Genomic DNA, 23,464 nt, shown 5'->3' on the forward strand with positions numbered 1-23,464 from the left:
CCATTCCGTCCCGTCCTACTGGATAAACAAACTGACCATTGAATGAGTTTCATGTTAGCAACCTAAATTGACTTCAATTTTTCCACTGTCATCAATATCCACGTATATTCTATATCCATTCCATAATGTTTTATTTGTTCTACAGTACAGGAATCAGATCTATTTGCCAATCGTCCTAAAGACAACCAATGGTTGATTGTACGTCAAGCTTTTAATTTTAAGAGGGATAAAATGAGGGATTTCAAAGGTTTGAGGTTGGTAATCTAATATATTTTTTTTTTAATTTTGAAGGGAAACAAATAAGGGGTTTTACGGGTTGAGTGGAGTTAACACCCTTTAAGCCCCACCCTTTAAAATCTGTATCAAGAATTAAAAATGAAGTTTGGGGACGAATTTTTGCTTCATTAATTTAGATGAATTATTTTTCCACCAACTTTTCTACTTGTCAAAATAAGTTCGTTTGTTTTAGGTTTTGAGTGGACTAACTTTATGGGAAGAATTAATCCGGGAGTGGTTTAAGACTATGGAAACCCTTACCAGAGTGTTAGCTAGACAGGTATATTATTTTTTTAATGTTTTTTCCATTAAAGTTTATAAAAATAATCGATATATTATTACTGGGATGTTGTACCACATTTTCATTTACTCTGATAAGGAGATGCTCACAGCTGGCTAAAATAAAGATACCCCCCTTCTTTAAACCCAATCCTTACCCTACTACTGGTTGAACAAACTGACCAATAAACGAATTTCATGTTAGCAAGCTAAAATAACGACAATTTTTTCCCCCTGTCGTAATATCCACGTATATTCTACATTCATTAGAGTAGGTGGTATTATCCTTTTAGAAATGTAGCGCTCGGCTCCCTAGCCTGCCTAGCCGCAGCGCTCGGCCCCCTTGCCTGCCTAGCCGCAGCGCTCGGCCCACTTGCCTGCCTAGCCGCAGCGCTCGGCTCCCTAGCCTAAAACCTAACCTAACCTAAAATACTTGTTCGTCGGTAGTCGGGGGGGGGGGGGGGGGTGGGTACAAAATTGAAAAAAATTGAAAAAAAAATTATAATTATAAAGATGTAATTTTGTTAATAATCATTAATGATGTGGATCAATTTATCGGGGATTGCCTTATCCCTTAAAATCCTTGAAGTTTTACCAACAAAATTCCGTTTGTCCCACTGTCTTATTTGAGAGCTTTACTCTCATAAACGTTATCATTGTTATTTTGTGGAAGGGAATTATGTTTTTTGTAAACGCGAAGCTTTTCTATAATTAGTGTTGGATGGCCGGTCTGTATGGACGAAACTCATAGCTATTATCATTAATTCAAGCATGTAGGAATTGTCCTATCTATTTCAAACTTGTTACCTACTGATTATTTTGGTCTAGCTAAAAAGTATAAGGTTTCTACTTTTGTCGTATTTTTTTAGTTTCATACCTATAGTTTTTGATTATAACAAATTCTTTTATTTAGATTGTAAAGAAACAAGACCTCAGATCAGCATTTGAAACATAGGGGGCAGTTGAAGAAGTAAGTTACAGAAAAGTTTCGCAGCTTATATTTATCTTTGTAGATCTGTATAATAATACAAACAATATTTTGGTTTCTTTACAACAAAATGGCTGGGTGTTGCCACCCCCTTAAAAGTCAAGGCTTGCCTTCACCTTTTCATTACTTGAATTTTTTGTTTGAAACTTTCACTACTGCTTTTAGTTAGGTTTAGGGAGATCAAGAAGGGTTTAGAATATTCCACAAGGGTAGGAGGTATTTTTAAGTTATAGGGAATTGTTTTGATTTATTTTTACCTTATTGTTATTAAACAAACTTCAGGTCTTGAAGTTATTCTTACTTCACTTTATTTTTTAAGGAAATGAACGGTACATTATATGCCGGTGAACGGCTGAGAGTGGAAATATCCCGGGGACGAGGCAGGGGACGTGGAGGCGGAGGTGATAGGGGGCGCAGTTCTTACAGAGGTAGAGGCCGGGGTGGGGGCGGGGATAGGTATGAAAGACGCAGCCCCCCACATTACTCTAGGAAAGTTTTTGTTTTAAAAAGTAAAAGTTAGAAAATCTTTAGGTAGGCCTATTTATTAAATGTAACGTTTAAAAGCAATGCATTTTTTGTAATTTCGCCATGGACTGACGTACAGTTTTGTTATAAAGTTGCTGCGCTAATAAAACAGCAGTACCTAAGATAAAAAAATTTAAAATTAATCTTCCAAAATACTTACTAAAAATCATCGAATTTTTTTTTTTCAAAATGAAAACATTTAAAAATAACAGAGGTGGCTCTAGAGGAAGGGGAGGTGATAAGGGTGGCTTTAGAGGCAGAGACCGTGGAGGGGACAGGGGTGGTTTCAGAGGACGTGGTGGCAGAGGGGGTGGTAGATCCCCTCCACCAAGGTAAAATTTTAAATTTTAAGATTAGTTTAGATATTGCTAGCGGCTGCGGCCCTAGCATTTAGGGGCTCTGTATTAAAAAGGATAGATAGGGGACAGAAATATAGTCTAAAACCATTCCGTGTCATATGAGAAGCTTTCCTACCTATAAAGGAGAACTCAATCGGTTTAGTAGTTATCGAAATCTTAAGCTAAAGACAAAGAACCTTTTTACTTTAAACAATTTAGTATATAAACAAAATATATTAGTGTAATTTCCAAATTTGCTAACTTTAAATGCCTACCATCTCTTTTATTGCTTTATTAAAGATTTTCTTATCCCTTTATATCTCTGACATTATACTGTTAGGTATTAGTTTTAGATGGACATTACAAGAATTGATTGATTAAAATAATCCTTAAATAAAAGTAACAGGATGTTTGTTTGTCTTCGTTTGTAGCGAAATATCTAGCGTACGTACACGTCTCTCCTCTACATTGAAGCTTATTGTATGTCTCGGAAAGGTTTTAATTTATACATGGATTTTTTTATAGGCCTAAGAAAAATTACCCCAAAAATTTTATTTTTTAAAAACTTTGAAAAATTAAAATTCAAGGTAGTGGGTCGGCTCTTTCCCAGCCCCCCCCCCCCCTCCCCACACCTTTCACATTGCAAAAAAAATGGGTGTTGTTTTTTGCTTAATGGTGTGATTGATAATTTAAATTGAAACTTGGAAGAATCTACCTATTAAGATTTAAAATAACTCTTATATGCATCATCCTATTATATAAAGCAGTAAGACTTTTTTTCTAAATAACTACTGATCCGATTGGGTTCTCTATTTTAGGTAGGCATCACATAGGTCCTGAGTTGGTTTTATTCTATTTTCTGATCATATTTAAGCCTTAAGATGGATTTTTTTTACTTTTTCTATTGAAACTAAAATAAAAAAATGTTGGGATCTATTTCAACTCACCACTAACTCAAGTGCCCCTAGAGGCCTCTAGGGGCTTAGTTACTATTGACCATACACTGTATTATCTTAGGTTGCGGCGGAAACCGGCTCCGATGCTGTACATCCTGGCTATGGATTTCTCTCCGAGAATGTCGAGTTTGCTAATCTTTGCCAGGTAAATGCAGGGAGGGAGGGGACAATGGGCTGTTAACTACACGTGTCCCCAAACTTTTATAATAACGTATTCTTATTCGTTGGCTTAACAACTTTGGGGATTAAGTGATCCCTGATTGGTTGGTACATTAAGTTGAGTGTCCAAACGTATCAACCACAAAAGGTAATCTATGTAAGGGGTAATTTTGTGTATCATCAATGGGGTTGTACATGTATAGTACATCAATTTGTCGACCATTGTCTTATCCCTTAAGATTCTTGGGTAAATGGATATATTATTACCTGGATGTTACACCAGTTTTTCATGTACTCTAATAAAGCGGTACTCACAGCGGGCTAAAATAAAGATACACCCTTATTCCTCCCTTACAACACCCCCTTACCTCCTTCTGGGTAAACGATCTGACCAATATATGAAGTCCATGTTAGGAACCTAAATTCATGACAACAAATTTCCATGATATGTCATTAATAATATCCACGTGTATTTTATATCCCTGGACAGGTAATATTTTCCATTTGACTGCAGGGAGGGAGTGGATATTAGACTGGAAGTTATACTGGTACCCAAAGTTTTATAAACACGTTAGCTCACAACTTTAAATCTTGATTGGTTCATTCAAACTAGCAGTGTCTGAACTAATCTAAGGTGTTGTTTTGTTCAATATATTTGGGGATTTATATATGTATATTTCGTTCATTATCTTGTCCACGGTCATTAGTGTGAGGAATGGGGTTGACAACACACCCCTTAAAATTAAAATTATGTAGATTCCCCCCCCCCCCGTTTTTTAAAAACCTCTAAGATTACATCCCTTCCCGTAAAAACCCTGTGCACGCCACTGTACTGCTTACGTTTTTTTCTGGTTAATTTCAAGAATGTAATATTATATTAATAAGAATGATACCTACCTTTTAATTTAAATTTTTTTTTTTATCAGGAGAAAGGAGTTATATTTGTTGGTCCACCGTCCACTGCCATTAGAGATATGGGTATCAAGTCTACATCTAAGGTAAATGATAGAGTAGCTACTCAGGAACTTATTTTGGTTGATTTCAAGTAGAAAAAAATAACACTCTATACTATACCGGAGTAACAGGATGTCTGTTCATTTGTCCTGTACGATCTCAATCTTCTGGTCTTCCATAATTTTCAGGGAATGTTTATGCTGTTTTTTTGGCGGGGGGGGGGGGGGTATGACACCGCTTCTTGGAAAAATGACCTCGAATATTTTCATTGGTAAAAACCCTCCAACCATCCTCTTTTAAGACGAAACACAAGTAGGCTCTAGGAAAAGCAACTGTGTATTTAAAAGAAGTCTGTCGTTACAATTTTTCTAATATTTAACCTGTTTTTTAGATGATCATGGAAGCCGCTAACGTACCTGTAATCCACGGTTACCACGGAGAGGACCAGAGCCTGGACACCTTGAAGGCGGAGGCAGACAAGATCGGGTTCCCTGTTATGATGCCGAGTAGTATGAACACAGCATGTTCTTGTTAGCCAGGGATGTTGTTACTGCTTATGTTTTCCAGGTAAGCTTTCCCTTTATTTTTTCTCGTTCTGCGTTTTCAAAGATGTTTAGTTAGATAAGTTTGCTGATTTTTTTGCCACGTGTCAAGATGCCTGTAGGAAATGAATGAGGGGGGAGAGGGGGAGTCGAACCTACACACTTTTATTTTTGCTTTCAAAAGAAAAAATTTAGGTGTGAGAGTAAGGGGGGGGGGAAGTTCTGACACATTTGCGTAAACAGCGAGTATAGGCTTTATCTTTGGGACGGACGGACGGACGGACGGACGGACAGACGGACGGACAGACATCGTTCTACTTTGTATTATAGATTAGATATTTAGTAGGGAGGGATGGGACATTGGGCTGTAAATTACACTAGCCCCCAAAGTTTTCAAATAACATTTTCTTATTCTTTGGCCTAACAACCTTGGGTACTTTTATTGATTTTTTATTGGTTGGTTCATTAAGTTGAGTGTCCTAACATTTCAATCACTTATTGTAATCTACAGAAGGGGTAACGATGTGTATCATCATTAGAGATTAACATCAATTTATCAGCCATTGTCTTATCCCTTTATATCCCTGTAATTATCTAATTAACTAATGAGCAATTTTATTCCAGGTTGAATATCAGTGATACCGAGGTCGAATGGGGCCGGTGCCCAGCAAATCCAGGAGGTTGCGCAACAGTTTTCGCGGCCAGAGCAGTAGAATCAAGAAAAATATGTTTAAGTGTTGTTTCAATCAATAAAGATAATAATGAAAACAATTTTTTTTTTATTTTTGCGTTTTGTGTACAAGCAAGGTTTTTCTATAATTAAGGTCGTTTTTTACCACTTTCTCGTGATTTTTACCACCCGTTTTTACCACAATTATTGGTAAATTTTTACCATATTTACCCTATTTCTGGTAAAATTTTACCAGTTTAGGGCAAAAATATTACCAGGTGTTGAACAGTTTTACCACTTTTTCGGTAAAATCTACCAGAAATTTGCGGTAAATTTTACCAAAAAAGTGGTAAAAATTGGTCAAAATCTGGTATAAATTTGCGTCCTAAAATGGTAATATTTTACCGGAAATCTGGTAAAATTTTACCGATAATTGTGGTAAAAATCGATGGTAAAAAGCGTGAGAAAGTACCACCAAAAGTGTTTTTACCACGATTACGGTAAAATTTTACCACCTTTTAAATCGTATAGGCTGGTAAAATTTTACCATAAAAGTGGTAAAAACTAGGTTTTTTTATGGTATTAATTCCGTCCTGGGTTGGTCCCCAGTAGGGTTTAAGCTATTTTTATTTCAATTCAATTTTTAGCTTTAGGCTATATTTTAACCATTCCCTCTAGTTTGAATAGAAGCTAAAGTTGACATAAGGTTAAGGTTATGAAATTTCATCTTTTTTCTCTACATTTTAAAAATTTTAAAATCCTTTTCTGAAAAAAGCACTCTCTCACATAATTTTATGAAAATGCATTTGGTAGAAATATTCCCATAGTTCAATAGATTCACAATACATTGCAGGGCTTGAATGGGTTAAAACCTGTTGTGATAATATATTATTGAATAACCCTAGACCCTGATTTAGCTTGTGTACCTGGGAATGTATGTAAGTAAAATCATGTACATACTGCACATATATTTAGCCATGTTGCGTTTCTTTATTACAACTAAACAAAAATTGAACATAGTCCCTTCGTGACAACGCCTATTAAGGGGCGTTTTGTCGTATTTTCTCAGGAGCTTTTGATTATTTTAGGTTAGGTTAGGTTATGTTGGGTTAGGTTATTGCCCCGTAGGCTTAGAGCCCCACGCAGGGGCTAGCAGTAGGGGAAAGACTACGGCAAAAATATGACGAAACGCCCCTTAAGGGGCGTTGCAACGAAAGGGACTATACCCCAAAAAATCAGGCAAATTCCTTCAAAGTACCTTGTTGAGCATGAACACACCCCTCTCCTTACTTTAATTTTGAAATAAATTTGTTTGTTTAGGTTATATTGGGTAGCCCGTTCAAAATAAAGTTGAGGGTTTTCTGTGCATTCACGTCAGGGAGTTTCTAGGAACCTTAAAACATCAGAATTAGAAATTTTCAATCAAATAAGCAAAAAAACATCGATTACAGGTTTTCACTATACGTAGACACAATTAAATCTTTGATATGATCAAGGCTAAGATTACTTGCACAATATATGCACCAGAAATATTGCTACCGAACTGATGGTACGGAAGACATGGATATTTATGCCATTTATTAATTGTTTGTTTGTTGATATATTTTATCTAAATATTTAAAGTAATGAAGTAATGAATTAAAATTGAAAGATTAAGTTTCTTACCAACATTATTATGCTTTTTTTACAATTCTATCACACATTTCAAGCTTTTATAGCAAGATATATAAACTCTGCATTTAAAAATAATAAATGAAAAATATTTTGAGACACCTAGCGGACAATATTCAAACTATGTCTAATACAAATATTGGAGAAATCCTGAAGTTTCTAACCAATGTAGCTCAGTCTCAGTAGGAGTTAGGGCCTGTTTGTATGTCATAAAGAAAACGATAATCATACTTTATGAAATACAAGGGGCTACGCCCCTAAGAGGCCTCTGAGGGCACTTGAGGAGGGGGTTGAATTCAATAACCAAATTCTTTATTTTAAAAATTTCTTGGTGGGGTGGTGGTACCCTCCTCCAAAATAGTTAAACATTCCCAGGACCTATGAGAAGCTACCCTGTAAAGGAGAACCATATCAGTTCACAGACAGAGATCCTGTTACTTTATTATAAGGACAAGCTTTAAGGATAATGCCTGCCCAAAAATGATAATATTTCCATAGAATATTGGTTGTATGGTATAAAGTTTGAATAAAAATGCATAGAGTTTATAAATTGTATCCCATTTCACCTTTTTATTCTCAAACAGGGAGGGAGGGGACACTTTCAAGTAAACAAGTACCCAAAGTTTTAAAAACTCTCTTATTTGTTAAAAACTTTGGGTACTTTAATTAGGTTTTGATTTATTAGTCCTTAACTAGTAGTGACTACACTTTTCAACAAAACATTTATTCTACAGAAAGAGCCACTTTTAAAAATTATCTTTGAGAATGTATATCAATTTATTGTCCATTGTCTTATCCCTTGTGAGCCCTGGTTCTGAACCCATCTGAGCAAGTAAAAGTAAAATTATATTCCGAAGAAAAGGAAAAGATTTTAAATTTTTGTTCATCTAAATGCTTTTCTCTAAAATTAAATGTAATTTTATTTTAAACTGGTAGCGTAACTACTTTTAACTTTACGTTAGTACGTCTGTCCTTAAAAGATCGTTTAGCATATTAACACTTAAAAATAGTCTATATAGTCTTATCCCTTAAGATCCCCAATTTTTTTTTATGTCTCGTTAATTTACCTTTCATTAAAAATGATTCGGAATTTACAAATAGAAAATTTCGTTGATTACTCGATGATTTATAATAGACAATAACCATTTGTAAATTACGTCTAGTGCTGAGTATGAATATTAAACAATACAAAGTACAAAAAATTAAGTTCCAATATCTGATCATCAAATGTATCGTATCCAAATAACAAACATATTATGTTGAAAAAACAAACAATTAATTTTGTTTTTCTCTATAGAACATCGCAAAGTTCTATTTTTTACAATTTCATTACAGAACAACGACAACGCAATTTACAAATTTACAACAAAAATATACAATGTTGCACTTATATTTCCCAAGTTAAAAGTTTCATTTTATTTATTATTAGTTTTAAGAAAAACGCAGTACAATATATGAGATATTTTCAAAAGAAGTTAAGACCTTTCAATGGATGAATAATAAGTTTTTACCTACTAATATAGTAATACGATATTCTTGGGGGGGGGGGGGTGGTTATAACTCAGATGTTGCTTTTTCAATTGTGGACTCAAGGTTAGAGTCGAAAAGCAAAAGCAAAGCTACCCAATAATCATCAAGGTTTGTCGGTTGGTCTATTGATGAAGAAGGCAAAATTAAAATATCCAAAAAGGTAAAGCTGCTATTTGGAGGAAGGTAGGGGATATTGGACAGTAAGTTACATTGGTATCCAAAGTTTTAAAAAGATATTCTCATTTTATGGCTTAAAAAATTTAAGCACTTTTATTAATTCTTGATAATTAGATTCAAACATTTTAACAAATAATTTTGACCTATATCAGGGATAACATTGTCTATAATCATTGGGGATTTATTTATCGCCTATTATCTTATCACTTATATCCCTGCCATGTTGTACATGAAGGTTGACTTTATCCTTTGGTTAATCCAGTGTGTCAACATGGAGAGTACAAGAGTACAAGAGTACAAGAGTACAAGAGTACAAGAGTACAAGAGTACAAGAGTACAAGAGTACAAGAGTACATGAAGGTTGACTTTATCCTTTGGTTAATCCAGTGTGTCAACATGGAGAGTACAAGAGGATTTAAAAACAATAGGTTGCTCCAAGGTTATGTATAAAATCAGGGATCTTAAGGGATATGGGGTATAGTCCTTTCCACGACATCCCTCCATAAGGAGCGATTCTTCGTATTTCACAGTAGCTTTTCTCCTATTTCTAGCCCCTGCGGGGGGCTCTAACCCTGCGGGGCCAATTACCTAACCATGTTGGGCAATCACCTAACACAATATAACCTAACCTAACCTAAAATAACCTATAAAAAGCCATTTTAAAAATACGAAAAATCGCTCCTTATGGAGGGATGTCGTGGAAAGGACTATACCCACCTAACCTAAAATAACCTATAAAAAGCCATTTTAAAAATACGAAAAATCGCTCCTTATGGAGGGATGTCGTGGAAAGGACTATACCCTTAATTCTATTCGTTTGCTAAAAACTTTGGGTACTTTATCAAATCTTGATTGGTTAGTTCCAACTAGTAGTGTCCTAACTTTTCAACTATCCATTTTAACTTGGGTAGCATTAATTAATCCACCTTTTATCTTTAGCCTTGTAATAAAATTTTATTAAGACACATTAAAAAAATTATACAGGTATCCAAAGTTTTATAACAACTTTATCTTATTTGTTTGCTCAAAAACATTGGAAACTTAATTTAATTGAATTTTTATAGGTTAATGTCCTTTCTTTTCAACCATTAATTCAAGACATAAATCGCAGAGCATTAATTAATCCACCTTTCACGTATAGCCTTGTAATAAAGTTTCACACCTGATCGAATACTTTTCCAAAGAAAAACATTTTTCTATCAATCTTTTAAGCCAAGATATATCTGCAAACATATACATTAACAAACAAAGAATGGACAAGGATGACATTATCCTTGTATAAAAGTTACAGGATGTCTGTCTGTGTATGTGTCTGTCTGTTGTAAAATTCTATAATTTCTTTAAAAATACATTATCTCAGATTAACACTTTATAATACCCTTTAATTGAAAATTTTGAATGATAATTTCTTAGTAAAAAATATAATTATTTTTTTCAGAATAAGATTATTTTTAAGATTATTTACGCGTTAACTTTTAACATTTATTTAAATTACTAGATTTAATAGTTCTTAGTAAAAAAGAATAACAACAACATCCATGAAAAGCGAAGGACAAACGAACATTGACAAACATAGATTGTCTAAGAATAACAAAGAAAAAGATTTTTATTTCCAAATTGTGATCGTTAAATATTGAATTCTTAGACGATTAGATACAAAGTCTTTAAATGCAAGAATGTCTATTGTTTTTTTTAAAGCAATTTTGGTATAATTTATACGGATTTTTTTTCTAAATAATTTTAAATCTTAACTGTGACATACTCTATATTTGTAAATGTTCGTTTGTCTATGTGTTTTTTAGGTTTATTTTGTTTTGCACAATCCTAACCTTAGTGCGTAATATATACAAAAGTTTTTTTTTCCATCGGGTTTGTTAGTTTTAATCTCAGCATGACTTTTCAAAAAATAGTTACATACTTAGAAGGATAAGCTTGTGAACGACCTTTTTAAAACCTTATTTGAAATTTGGATATGTTAAAAAAAATAGTCCTAACGTTATTAAACCATTTATATATTTTTAAAAGCGAAGCTTTTCTATAATCAGGGTCGGTCCGTCCGTCCGTCACAAACGAATAGCTTTTTTCGTTAATTTAGGCATGTTAGAATTGTCCTATAGATTTAAAACTTTGCATGGTGATTCCTTTAGTAGTTAGGTACGGTTTAGAAAGCGTAGTAAATCTGTAATCATTGCAAGAATGTCCGTATGTCCATTTTAAACATGTTGATTTTTTACTTTTTTAACAAAAAATTTTTATGTAATCTAATCATCCGATTGATCTGATTTTTGGTATACTGATTCCTGGGACAATTAAGTATAATGTTATAAGCGAAGCAACTCTATAATCAAGTCCTAAAAATGTAAATATGTCCATACACATTATCCTGTATCAAGCAGTTTTTTAAACAAATTTACTTACAATTTTGCTTCGATTCTTATACATTTATATTCTGATTATTCAGTTCTGACACTATATAAGTGTTAATGTCCGTTTGTCCTACCGTTTCAGTGCTTCGCTTTTATGGATGTTGTCATCCTTGTTTTATATCAATTACAAGCAATAAGTACATTTTAAACTTGCTATGTTCGTTAAGCCTTTGTTTAATAAAAGCATGAAAATATATATCAAATAGAAGATTAAATTGTAGAAGCTGATCCTTTAATACAGCTCTAAAAAGTGATAAGATCAACAAAAAGCGTATATTTAAACAAAAATTATAAGATTATTAAAATTGTAATTTTTATTTCAATATTCGTGGAAAATTGGCTGTTATACGATGTTGTACATAATTTTTCACTGTGGCTGAGAACCTGTTCTAATCCAGCGGATATTAATCGGTTTCAAAGCCACTCTGGAAATCTATCAAACAACATTGTAAAAGCCCCTACAACCCTGAGACAAGCCAGGAGACAATCTGATCAGGTATAATAGGGGATAAGACAAAGGCTGATAGATTTATGACCAATAATGATAAACAAAATTACCCCTTAAGTAGATAAAAATTAGTGGTTGAAAAGTTTGAAGACTTAACTAAATTAAGCCAACCAATAAAAATTCCCTAAAGTCCCCAAAGTTGTTATGCCAACGAATAAGAAAATGTTATTATAAAACATTGGGGACTAGTGTAATAAACAGCCCATTGTCCCCTCTCTCCTTGCAATCTGATGTTATTTGTGGATGTTTATCTTTGCCAAAAACCTTTAGACCTCCAAAACACATATTAAGGATTATGTTAAACAATATTTAAGCAAAGTTTTCCTTTCAATATTGATATGTATGTCAATCGGAAATTTAAAAAAAAAAAATTTAATGGAAAAAAAACAATTTTTATAATTCTTGGAGAAAATAGCTTAAAACTACAAAAAGACAATTACCGAGGTCTTTTGCTGTAGTAAAAAACCTTACTACCTATAGAAACGAAACATGTGATTTTTAATGAATTTCTTATTTGAAAGTATTCATCTTTGTTTAAATGAAACTTTTTGACTAAGCCAAAAAATTATGGAAATATAAACTAATTCTAAAACAGGGAAAAGATTTTTCTCGTATTCATTTGAATCCGGTGGATAGGAACCGGGTCTCATCCATACGAAAAAACTATGTCTAGCATCGTATTATATCCAGTTTTCTACGAATATAGAAATGTACAATCATAAGATTAAAACTAGTTTTTTTAGCCGGTGCCTTCGGCACCACGGGGCTAAAAAAACTAGTTTTAATCTTATAATTGTACATTCTATATCCGCGGAAAGCCGTTTATAATACGATATGAGAAATAACTATTATCGCATCGCATTAAAGACACCATTCCGCGGATATTAAAATGAAAAATCATGAGATTAAAACCAGTTTTCTTAGCCCCGAGGGGCCGAAGGCCCGGATTACTAAACTTGTATTAACTATATGTCTTTTCTTTAAATATTCGTGGAAAATTGTCTCTAATACGATGCTAGACATTATTTTTCAGTATGGCTGAGAACCGGTTTAATCCAGTGGATATTTATCGGTTTCAAAGCCAAACTGAAAAATGTATTAAGATTTAACACTTCAATTATTATAATCCTTATAAGAATCCGAATGACTTCACACAAGCAAATCAATTCGCACTAAACATTTGCATATCTTTGAAATAGCAAATAATATAATATTATGCACATATTATAATGATGATTTTTCTAAAACTGTTTTGTCACATTCTAATCGAAGGCTTTAAAGAGATGTAGTTCACTGTGATATTACAGTATTATGCATCCTTAGACCCAGTCTGAAGGTAGAGGTAGGGCACAGTAAGGTTTCAAGTGTAAACTATTAACAAAGTTTCTGTTAGGCTCAACCTCACCCCCCTTAATTTCAAATATGAAAAGGAGGTGATTTATTTTCTTATTTCTAACCCCTATAGAGTTAATATATGGGAAGCCCTAACACTTTTGGCCTACCAGTACCAGTACCCATTACCCATTAGAACCTATCCTAACCTGTCCTAAACGAACGAAAAACTATCCTTCCCCATCTTAACTTTTTCAAAATAAAGGGGGGGGGGGAAGGAGCGTGTTAAATGCTCCATAAAACTTTAAAGGATAACGCCATTTGGCATTCTAGCTTCAGCATAAAAGAACAAGGACAATGATGTCAAAAATTTATGTAAAACCATCCTTGCATAAAAGTAACACGATAGCTGTTTGTGTGTGTGTGTGTGTACCATAAAGGTAACAGGATAGCTGTTTGTGTGTGTGTGTGTGTGTGTACCATAAAGGTAACAGGATAGCTGTTTGTGTGTGTGTGTGTGTGTGTGTATGTGTACCATAAAGGTAACAGGATAGCTGTTTGTGTGTGTGTGTGTGTGTGTGTGTGTACCATAAAGGTAACAGGATATCTGTTTGTGTGTGTGTGTGTGTGTACCATAAAGGTAACAGGATAGCTGTTTGTGTGTGTGTGTGTGTGTGTGTGTGTGTGTACCATAAAGGTAACAGGATAGCTGTTTGTGTGTGTGTGTGTGTGTGTGTGTGTGTACCATAAAGGTAACAGGATAGCTGTTTGTGTGTGTGTGTGTGTGTACCATAAAGGTAACAGGATATCTGTTTGTGTGTGTGTGTGTGTACCATAAAGGTAACAGGATAGCTGTTTGTGTGTGTGTGTGTACCATAAAGGTAACAGGATAGCTGTTTGTGTGTGTGTGTGTGTGTGTGTATGTGTACCATAAAGGTAACAGGATAGCTGTTTGTGTGTGTGTGTGTGTGTGTGTGTACCATAAAGGTAACAGGATATCTGTTTGTGTGTGTGTGTGTGTACCATAAAGGTAACAGGATATCTGTTTGTGTGTGTGTGTGTGTGTGTGTACCATAAAGGTAACAGGATAGCTGTTTGTGTGTGTGTGTGTGTGTGTGTGTACCATAAAGGTAACAGGATAGCTGTTTGTGTGTGTGTGTGTGTGTGTGTACCATAAAGGTAACAGGATATCTGTTTGTGTGTGTGTGTGTGTGTGTACCATAAAGGTAACAGGATAGCTGTTTGTGTGTGTGTGTGTGTGTGTACCATAAAGGTAACAGGATAGCTGTTTGTGTGTGTGTGTGTGTACCATAAAGGTAACAGGATAGCTGTTTGTGTGTGTGTGTGTACCATAAAGGTAACAGGATATCTGTTTGTGTGTGTGGGTGTGTGTGTGTGTGTACCATAAAGGTAACAGGATAGCTGTTTGTGTGTGTGTGTGTGTACCATAAAGGTAACAGGATAGCTGTTTGTGTGTGTGTGTGTGTGTGTGTACCATAAAGGTAACAGGATAGCTGTTTGTGTGTGTGTGTGTGTGTGTGTACCATAAAGGTAACAGGATAGCTGTTTGTGTGTGTGTGTGTGTGTGTGTGTACCATAAAGGTAACAGGATAGCTGTTTGTTTGTTTGTGTGTGTGTGTGTGTACCATAAAGGCCATTAAAAAAATGCAATTGAAACTCAATATTTGAAACCTAATATCAAACAAACTGATAAGAAAAAGAATAGTCAACTATTAAACAGTTAAATCTTAAACAATAAATCTTAGAAAATTAAACCAAAAACTTACTTAATAAACATTAAAGAATGATGTCATTTAAATTAATAGTATGACTAACACATATATGTCAAAATAAAATAGCCTAAAACCATCCAGGAATCTATGTAAATCTTCCATAAAATAGAAAACCCAATCAGAGCTGGATCTTTAAATCATTTAGTGGTGAGCCAGACCAGGGTGCGCCGAATTAAAGCCAATCACAGCGCGGCATTTCATCAAATGCTGTGCTCTCATTGGTGGAAATTCGGCGCACCCCGATCTGGCTCACCACTAAAATGATTTAAAGATCCAGCTAAGTTTATTTGATTTTGAAGTCTTGAATTTAATATATACTTTGTGTTATAGATAAACATATCACAATATAATAATGGGAGAAAAATAATATGATTGTAAACAAATATAAATAGTAGCATATCTACGCTTCTATTATCATGACATTATACACATGAACTCTGAAGGAAGCCAGATATATACTGGTGTGAAGTTGTCTATCTAAATATCTATCTATCTATCCTTCTGGCTATCTTTCTATCTATAAAACACTCAGGGAAGGAGGGGCTATTTATACTGTTAATTACACAGGTACCCAAAGTTTTCTTATTCGTTGGCTTAAAAACCTTGGGTATTAATTTTAGATTAATTGGTGCAAATCAGTAGTATTCAATTTTTTTCCTCAAGAGGGGAAATCTTGTTTATTATCATTGGGGACATATATCAATTTACTGTCCATTGACTTATCCCTTAAACTCCCTGAAAACACTGCATTCAAGATACACATATATTAAAGTTAAACTTTAGCGTGTTACTTAAATTAATTATTTTAATACTTACTAGTGGATTTGCACCAAGCCTGTAGGGGCGAAGACCCAAGTAGGGGTTGCGGTAAAAATTACTCTTATCATTTGATTTTTTGCATGTAGATAGTAGCCGAGAAAATCATGTTTATATCTTTACGGATGGACGTACGGACAAACTGACTTACTGACAAACGGACAGACGAACACACAAAGTAAATAATTGAGTAGCTTTACTACTTTTAAAAAAAGCCAAACAGATTCTGAACAAAATAATAGTTATTTCTCGCATCGTATTATAAACAGCTTTCCGCGGAAATAGAATGTACACTTATAAGATAAATACAAGTTTTTTTAGCCCCAAGGTGCCGAAGGCACGGGCTAGAATAACTGGTTTTAATCTTATGATTGTACATTTTTGCATTCGTATAAAGCTGGATATAATACTGCTATATATAAATGGATATAATGCTAGACATAATTTTTTACGTATGGATGAGAACCGGTCCCTATCCACCGGATTCGAATGAATACGAGAATACTAATTATTATGCTCGTATATGCAATATACAGGGAGGGAGAGGACATTTGACTGTAAATAACACTGGTAACCAATGTTTCATAACATTGTTTTTATATTCATTGGGCACTTTTTTTTATTGAATTTGATTGGTTGCTTTTAAACTGGTAGTGTTCAACCAAGTATTTCATTTTACAGAAAGAGAAATTTTGTTTTATCATCGTTGAGGACGTACAACAATTTATCGTCCATTGTCTTATCCCTTTAATCCCTGTTAATATGTAACAACTATACAGTGTTTCATATTTTGATATGCATGGATTAGCTCAGCACTGGGAAGCTATTACAAGATTAAATCATACGTTACAATGGGTTAGGCGCAGTGAGCCCCACAAATATCTTATATTCTTTTGCAATATCATTAACTAGCGAATTCGCCCCTAGCCTCTAGGGGCTTTTTCCCAAGAGGTTTAATCAAACCAACTTTTCATATTTTAGAAAAAATTTTAAAAAAATTTTTGGGGGGGGAGAAATTTTTTTTTGGGGGGGTAGTCGACCCCACTATTTTAATTTTAGTTTTAAAAGGGGGTATTTTTTATTTTTTGGGGGGGGTTATAAACCTTCCCGGGACCTATGAGAAGCTACACTGTAAAGGAGAATTCGATCGGTTCAGCGGTTAGCGAGATCCTTCGCTACAAACAAACAGATACACAGACAAACACACAGACAAACACACAGACAAACAGACAGACATCGTTCTACTTTGTATTATAGATATATTTACTTTATAGTGAAGCTTAGGAGGGAGGGGACAATGGAGTTCTTTAAAATAGGTACCCAAAGTTTGTTAAACATTCTCTCTAAAAAAAACAATGGTTACCCTTTAAAAACTTGGATTGGTACTTTGAAATTTTTGATGTTCAAGTGTTCCCACTAATAATTTAATTTAAGTAGGGGTAATAATGTTTATCATCATTGAGGATGTACATAAATTCATCTTGTCTTATCCCTTTAGATCTCTGAGAATTTGTGTGTTTATGTATGTATCATGCAGATTTTTACCATCTAGAAAAAGATAAATTATATTTTCATGGAAATGAAAGTTGTAACTCATGATTTTGAGTTGTATTATTTGTCATTTTAAGAAACACAGTTAATCTACAAGTATGTCTGTTCGTCCGTAATGGTAATGCTAAATATGTAGCTGGACAAAGTGTCTAAAAATATCAGCCATGTGACGTCATAAAAATGAGAGAGATGACAGAAGAAGTTGGAAAGAAAACCCCTAAAAAAGATATGGATAATCCCTCATTTTGACGTCTCAAGGCTGATATTTAAATACACTTTGTCCAGCTACACAAATATGATATATTCTGCAGCTATTTATGTCTGCTGAAGATACCCCATCCAAAAAGAGAATACTGTATACAACTTACTTGGTCCGTCGGTCTGTCTGTCTTGCTATAAAGGACATTTATTTTACAATAAAGATTTTGTGATTTCCTATTATTTTCGGGTATTTTCACAATTACTTATTGTCTGTTTGTCCCTCTATATTTTTTGTGCTTCGCTACTAATAGATTTTTTCCTCCTTTTTTTGTGAGAGTCTACACATAAACAAACGTACAGACAAAGAATAGCTGCGCTGAAAACAATATACTCTAAAATTGCAATTATGGATTTATTATTACATGGATCTCACACCAAAATTTTCATGCTCCTGATACAGTGAAAGTTTAAACTGGCTAAAATAACGACCACCCCATTCCACCCTCTTACCCCATTCCATTCCCTACTACTGGATGGACCAACTGACTAATAATTGTCCATGTTAGCAACCTAAAATGACAATAATTTTTCATCTGACATAATATCCACATATATTCTATATCCATTATTGCAATGGCAACATGTGTACTGAAGAGGTTGCGTGACATAAATTTTGCACAATTTGTGTCACCGTGACTTTCAAATAGCATTTGACAACTTCGCTTTTTTTGTATATTGCAATTGTGTCAGGGAGGGATGGCCGACAGTAAAATTACACTTGTACCCAGAGTTTTATAACTATTTTATCTTACTTGTTGGTTCAAAAAGTATAGGTTCTTTTGTTGAATTTTCTACATAAAGGGCAACATTACTTATAATTGCCGAGGATGTAATTCAATTTATCGTCCATAAAATGTTGTTATAAAAGCATAGTAAATAGCTGAACCCTTCATAGTCTAAATGACAGAAAATAAAAAAAAATTCAAAAATAATCCAAATAATAGCTTAAATATTCTTATTTGAAAATTGGATGAACTCTTTGCCTAGCTCTTAAACTCCATGAGTTGTCAATGGGATGGAAATCTGATTAACCATCTAATATAATACACCTATTGCCTAGCTCTTAAAATCCATGAATTGTTAATAGGATGAAAACCTGATTAACCATCTAATATAATACATCTATTGCCTAGCTATTAAACTCCATGAATTGTTAATGGGATGGAAACCTGATTAACCATCTAATATAATACACTATTGCCTAGATCTTAAAATCGATGAATTGTTAATGAAATGGAAATCTGATTAACCATCTAATATAATACATCTATTGCCTAACTCTTAAACTCCATGAATTGTTCATGGGATGGAAACCTGATTAACCATCTAATATAATAAATCTATTGCCTAGCTCTTAAACTCCATGAATTGTTTATGGGATGGAAATATGATTAACTATCTATGGTAATAACTCTTTTGCCTAGCTCTTAAACTCCATGAATTGTTAATGGGATGGAAACCTGATTAACCATCTAATATAATACACTATTGCCTAGCTCTTAAAATCCATGAATTGTTAATGGGATGGAAACCTGATTAACCATCTAATATAATACATCTATTTCCTAGCTCTTAAACTCCATGAATTGTTAATGGGATGGAAATCCGGGACCAAAAACTTTTACACAATTAAAATTTTCAGCTTTTAGTATATGCAGCATTGCACGCAGGCACACACACACACACACACACACACACACACACACACACACACATACACACACACACACACTATCAACACACAAAAAAATACATTTTAAAACTACATACTGACTATTTATCTAATTTAAAAAATATATCAAGTCTAAAATGTTTATTACCTAAATTTTGATTTTCTATCACTCTAGTATCTATATACATTTATAAGTAGCTATCTATCCTATCTATCTATCTCATAATTAGTAAATGTAAATTATATGCAACCTGATTATTTATCTACTCAATAAATGCAGGGAGGGAGGGGACATTATAATGTAAATTATTCTAGTACCAATAGTTTTAATATAACAACGTTGACTCAAATTAATGAATTTTTTGGTAGGTCCAACTCTTTTCGACCAATTATTTGAAACATTAAGAATGTATATCATTTTATTGTCCATTGTCTTATCCCTTAAGATCCCTGAGTAAATGTAAATATTAGATGTATTTCTGCATTCTTACTGCATCAATTTAAGTTGTCATATATGCAAGGTTATCATCCTTCAAAATTACCACAAAAAAAGCGGATTTTTGTTTTTATTGTAACTTAAAAATTGAATAAAAAATTGTCTTACAATAACGATCATACTTCTTTAGTTGATTTGTCGTTATTAAACCACTTTTATTAAATGTAAAATTTGTACAAAAACTCTCAAACAATTAGAATTGAGAAGGCTTGAATAAAGCGAAATATATTTTCTACAAAAAAGTGTGTTCTTATTGTGTAGTACAACTCTAGCCGCGCGTTTTTTGAGACGTAACATTTATAATATCAGTAAAATAACGAAATGTGGACAATATGTAAGCAATGGATTTAGCAAGCTATTAATATTATAATAGCTTCGCCCCTAGTAACTTGGGTAGGGTGGAGAATGTATGTAAAATGACATAAAACCATTACAAGTTTATGAAGTTTTTTTTTAAATGCATAATTTTATCATGAAAAGTTTGTCCTTGGTCTATTATAACTAAAAAAGAATTTTAATTAATTTAGTTATTCAAAAAATACATTTTTTTTGTAGATTATTATTTCTATAGATTTCTATATTATAAAAACACGCAACCTCTTAATAATATTTTTGAAATTCTTTGGATTTTTTAGGAGGAGGGGGAGAGAATGCTTTAAATAATACTGAACTATTCACCCACCAATGAAGTTTAAACTCGTTCTGCTATTTGTTAGCTCAAACACATTTGTTGGTAAGATAAAACAAAGTAACAGTGTTCAAACAGTTCCACCAATAATTATAATCTTTATAAGAGGTAATATTGTTCATTCTAATCAGATGCACAAGCTAACCTCTAATGCTTTTTATCCATTTTTTTCAGTATGAGAATTTTAACAAACAAATTAGTTTATTTTTTCCTTACCTAATTTGAGTTATAACTCAGTGCCATACCAATAAAGAGTATTTACTATACATTATTAATTATAAATATACAAATAAGTATACATATATGTATCATACAAAAAACATATATAAAATACACAAAGGGAGACAACGATTTTAATATTTTTACGGATTTTCGTGAAAAAATTTTTTTTTTTTATAAGTATATACTTATATTCATAATAAGCAAGCTAACACTATTTTTACAATAAAAAATGATTTAATATAATAAAAATGACCAATGGTAGGCCAGTATTCATTTAACCAATGGTTAATTACAATGTATACTGGCATATCATTGGTAATTCATATTGTATGACGCCATTTAGGCACTGTAAGCTGTTTCGTTAAAAATGTGTACATAAGCAAGCTTAATTTCGGATTGAATGCCGTTTTGCCGTAAGGACATAACCCAGTTATAATAGAGTAGCAGTTACAACAATCGTTTTTTAATCAAAATTAAAATCGCGGAGTCTCCCTTTTAATATAAAAATGAATACTCATATTTCATGCAATTATTAAAACATTTTCAACAAAATAAAAACATTAATATCTTTTTTCCAGTATGGCTCTGGATCCGATTCAATTCTGCTGGATAAAAACCGGTTTTGTGATATACTGAAAAAGCATGCATTGTATCGTTTCATAGAGAATTTTCCACGAAAAATAAAATATAGATCGTTGAATGAATAACTATTTTTTTTTGACCCAGGCATTAACATATATTATATTTTTTATTTCATTATCCGCGGAAAATTGTCTATGATACAAAGCGTTGTAAAACTATTTCTGAAATGTAAACATTTTATAAACCTAAACCTTTGCCAAGTTTTGAAATAATTTAAACATTGGATTTAAATATATGGAAGAATATTATTGTATTGTAAAAAGTTTAATAAACATTGCTATTACAAATTAAACCAAGAATATAACACTTGGAAATCAGCACAATTATTTCAGCAACAAAAGTGTCTTAAATATTAAATTTTGCGCGAATTTGTTGAACTATCTATCCATATTATAAATCCAATGTTCAAAGAATTTACTGCATGTTAAATCATACCCATTTGTATCATTTTATGCCAGTTTAAACTCACATTTAGTGCTACCATTTCAAAATAAATTGATAAAATGCATATTAAAACAGGGATGTCAAGGGATAAGACAATGGCTTATAAATTGATGTACTCATTCCCAATGATGATACACAAAATTACTCCTTCTGTAGATTACAATTAGTGTTTAATACATTTGGAAACTCAACTTAATGAAACAACTCAAATTCAATAATGTCCTCAAAGTGGTTAAGCTAACGAATAAGAGAACGTCGTAATAAAACTTTGGGGACTAATGTAATAAACAGCTCAATGTCCCCTCCCTCCCTGATAATAAACAAGGACGACAAACGTCCATTGCTTTAATATTTAAAAAAAGGCATAAAAGGATACAGTGTGTACAAAAATTCATTAAAATTCTAATACTATTTAGCAAAATTTGAAGAAAAAATCTTCAAATTTAAGCAGAAAATAACAGCTATGACATAAACATAACATAAAGTCAGGGAGGGAGGGGACATTGGACTGTATATTATGCTGGTACCCTAAGTTTAATAACCACGAATTTTTATTTGTTGGTTAAAAAACTTATGTCATATTTAAATTGTGAAATCACATCTAGAATAAGCAATAATTATAATCTACAGAAGGGGTAAGTTTATTTATCATCATAGGTGATGTACATTAATTTATACTCCATTGTCTTATCCCCTATATCCCTGATGCATAAAGTACACATTACGAAAAAAGCAAATACAAATAACTTTCATCATTGCAAAAAATGTAGCAAAAAATTGCAAAAATAAATCAGGGGAAAAAAATAAGCAAATGCTCTAATTTACCAAAAGACTTTAAAGTTTCAAGTCTTAAAAGAGTAATTTTAGTACCAAACTCGATAGAAAACATGATTTTAATACATCCCATTTTTAAATCTTTTTGCGTGAATTTTAATCCTTTATCGCTGAGAAGCAAAATATGCAAGAACCTGCAAAGATTTTGTTGCAATTGCAGAATATTCTGTTTTTATGTCATGTTATTGTTTTAGCTGTTTTTACTAAACCAACAATTATTAAGTTTTATCAAACAAATAGAAATAATGTTTCCTAATTTATTTATTCAATAAAGAATTGACAAAAACATAGTTAAATTTATAAGAAAATAAGGGCTGTAAACACTTTTGGGTCTATTTCTCTTAGATTGAATGAATAAATATTAAAATAAATAGCATTTAATGGCACTACTTGAAAACAGTAAGGATTTACTTAAATTGAATAAGCAATTGAGTGTTTTAGAAAGTAAAACTTTTGGAAGCTAAATAGTTTTTATTTAAGTTCCCTATCACTGGTTTAAATCATAAAAAAAATCATAGGCTAGTCTAGAGATAGGTTTTCCTAAGCCTTATCTATTCCTGTCTCGGAAACCCTAACTCTGTTAGGCTATTGACTAATTCATTTATTTGCAAACTCAAAATAAGCATATCCTCATACATGCTTTTTCAGTGTGGCTCAAAACCGGTTATATCCACGGATAGTAAAATAAAAACTTTTTATATTAATTCAAGTTTT

The 23,464-nt window shown here is 32.9% G+C and overlaps 3 protein-coding genes across 7 annotated transcripts in view; 2 read left to right on the plus strand and 1 right to left on the minus strand.

The window, feature by feature from the left end:
• The window catches only part of LOC145306500 (uncharacterized), a 228,822-nt gene that overhangs the window by 112,966 nt on the left and 92,392 nt on the right, over window positions 1-23,464 (minus strand). The gene's annotated exons all lie outside the window — the stretch shown is intronic.
• The window catches only part of LOC145306504 (uncharacterized), a 354,771-nt gene that overhangs the window by 44,970 nt on the left and 286,337 nt on the right, over window positions 1-23,464 (plus strand). The window lies entirely within an intron of this gene.
• On the plus strand, window positions 473-5,785 carry LOC145306162 (uncharacterized). Its single transcript, XM_080148141.1, has 8 exons — window positions 473-556; window positions 1,469-1,525; window positions 1,863-2,030; window positions 2,279-2,400; window positions 3,424-3,507; window positions 4,448-4,519; window positions 4,867-5,042; window positions 5,642-5,785. Exons 3-7 carry the CDS (start codon window positions 1,866-1,868, stop codon window positions 4,868-4,870), a joined length of 447 nt encoding a protein of 148 aa, XP_080004267.1. The 5' UTR covers window positions 473-556; window positions 1,469-1,525; window positions 1,863-1,865; the 3' UTR covers window positions 4,871-5,042; window positions 5,642-5,785.

The sequence above is a fragment of the Acartia tonsa genome, chromosome 14 (genome assembly GCF_053477335.1).
Source record: "Acartia tonsa isolate MP-2025a chromosome 14, ASM5347733v1, whole genome shotgun sequence".
NCBI lineage: Eukaryota > Metazoa > Arthropoda > Copepoda > Calanoida > Acartiidae > Acartia > Acartia tonsa.

What these genes read in the sequence shown, in the direction of transcription:
- LOC145306162 (XM_080148141.1), top strand. Translation starts at nt 1,866, where the DNA reads ATGAACGGTACATTATATGCCGGTGAACGGCTGAGAGTGGAAATATCC. An exon ending in GCAGCCCCCCACATTACTCT is followed by an intron (nt 2,031 to 2,278) that starts AGGAAAGTTTTT and finishes TTTAAAAATAAC; the next exon opens with AGAGGTGGCTCTAGAGGAAG. An exon ending in GGTAGATCCCCTCCACCAAG is followed by an intron (nt 2,401 to 3,423) that starts GTAAAATTTTAA and finishes GTATTATCTTAG; the next exon opens with GTTGCGGCGGAAACCGGCTC.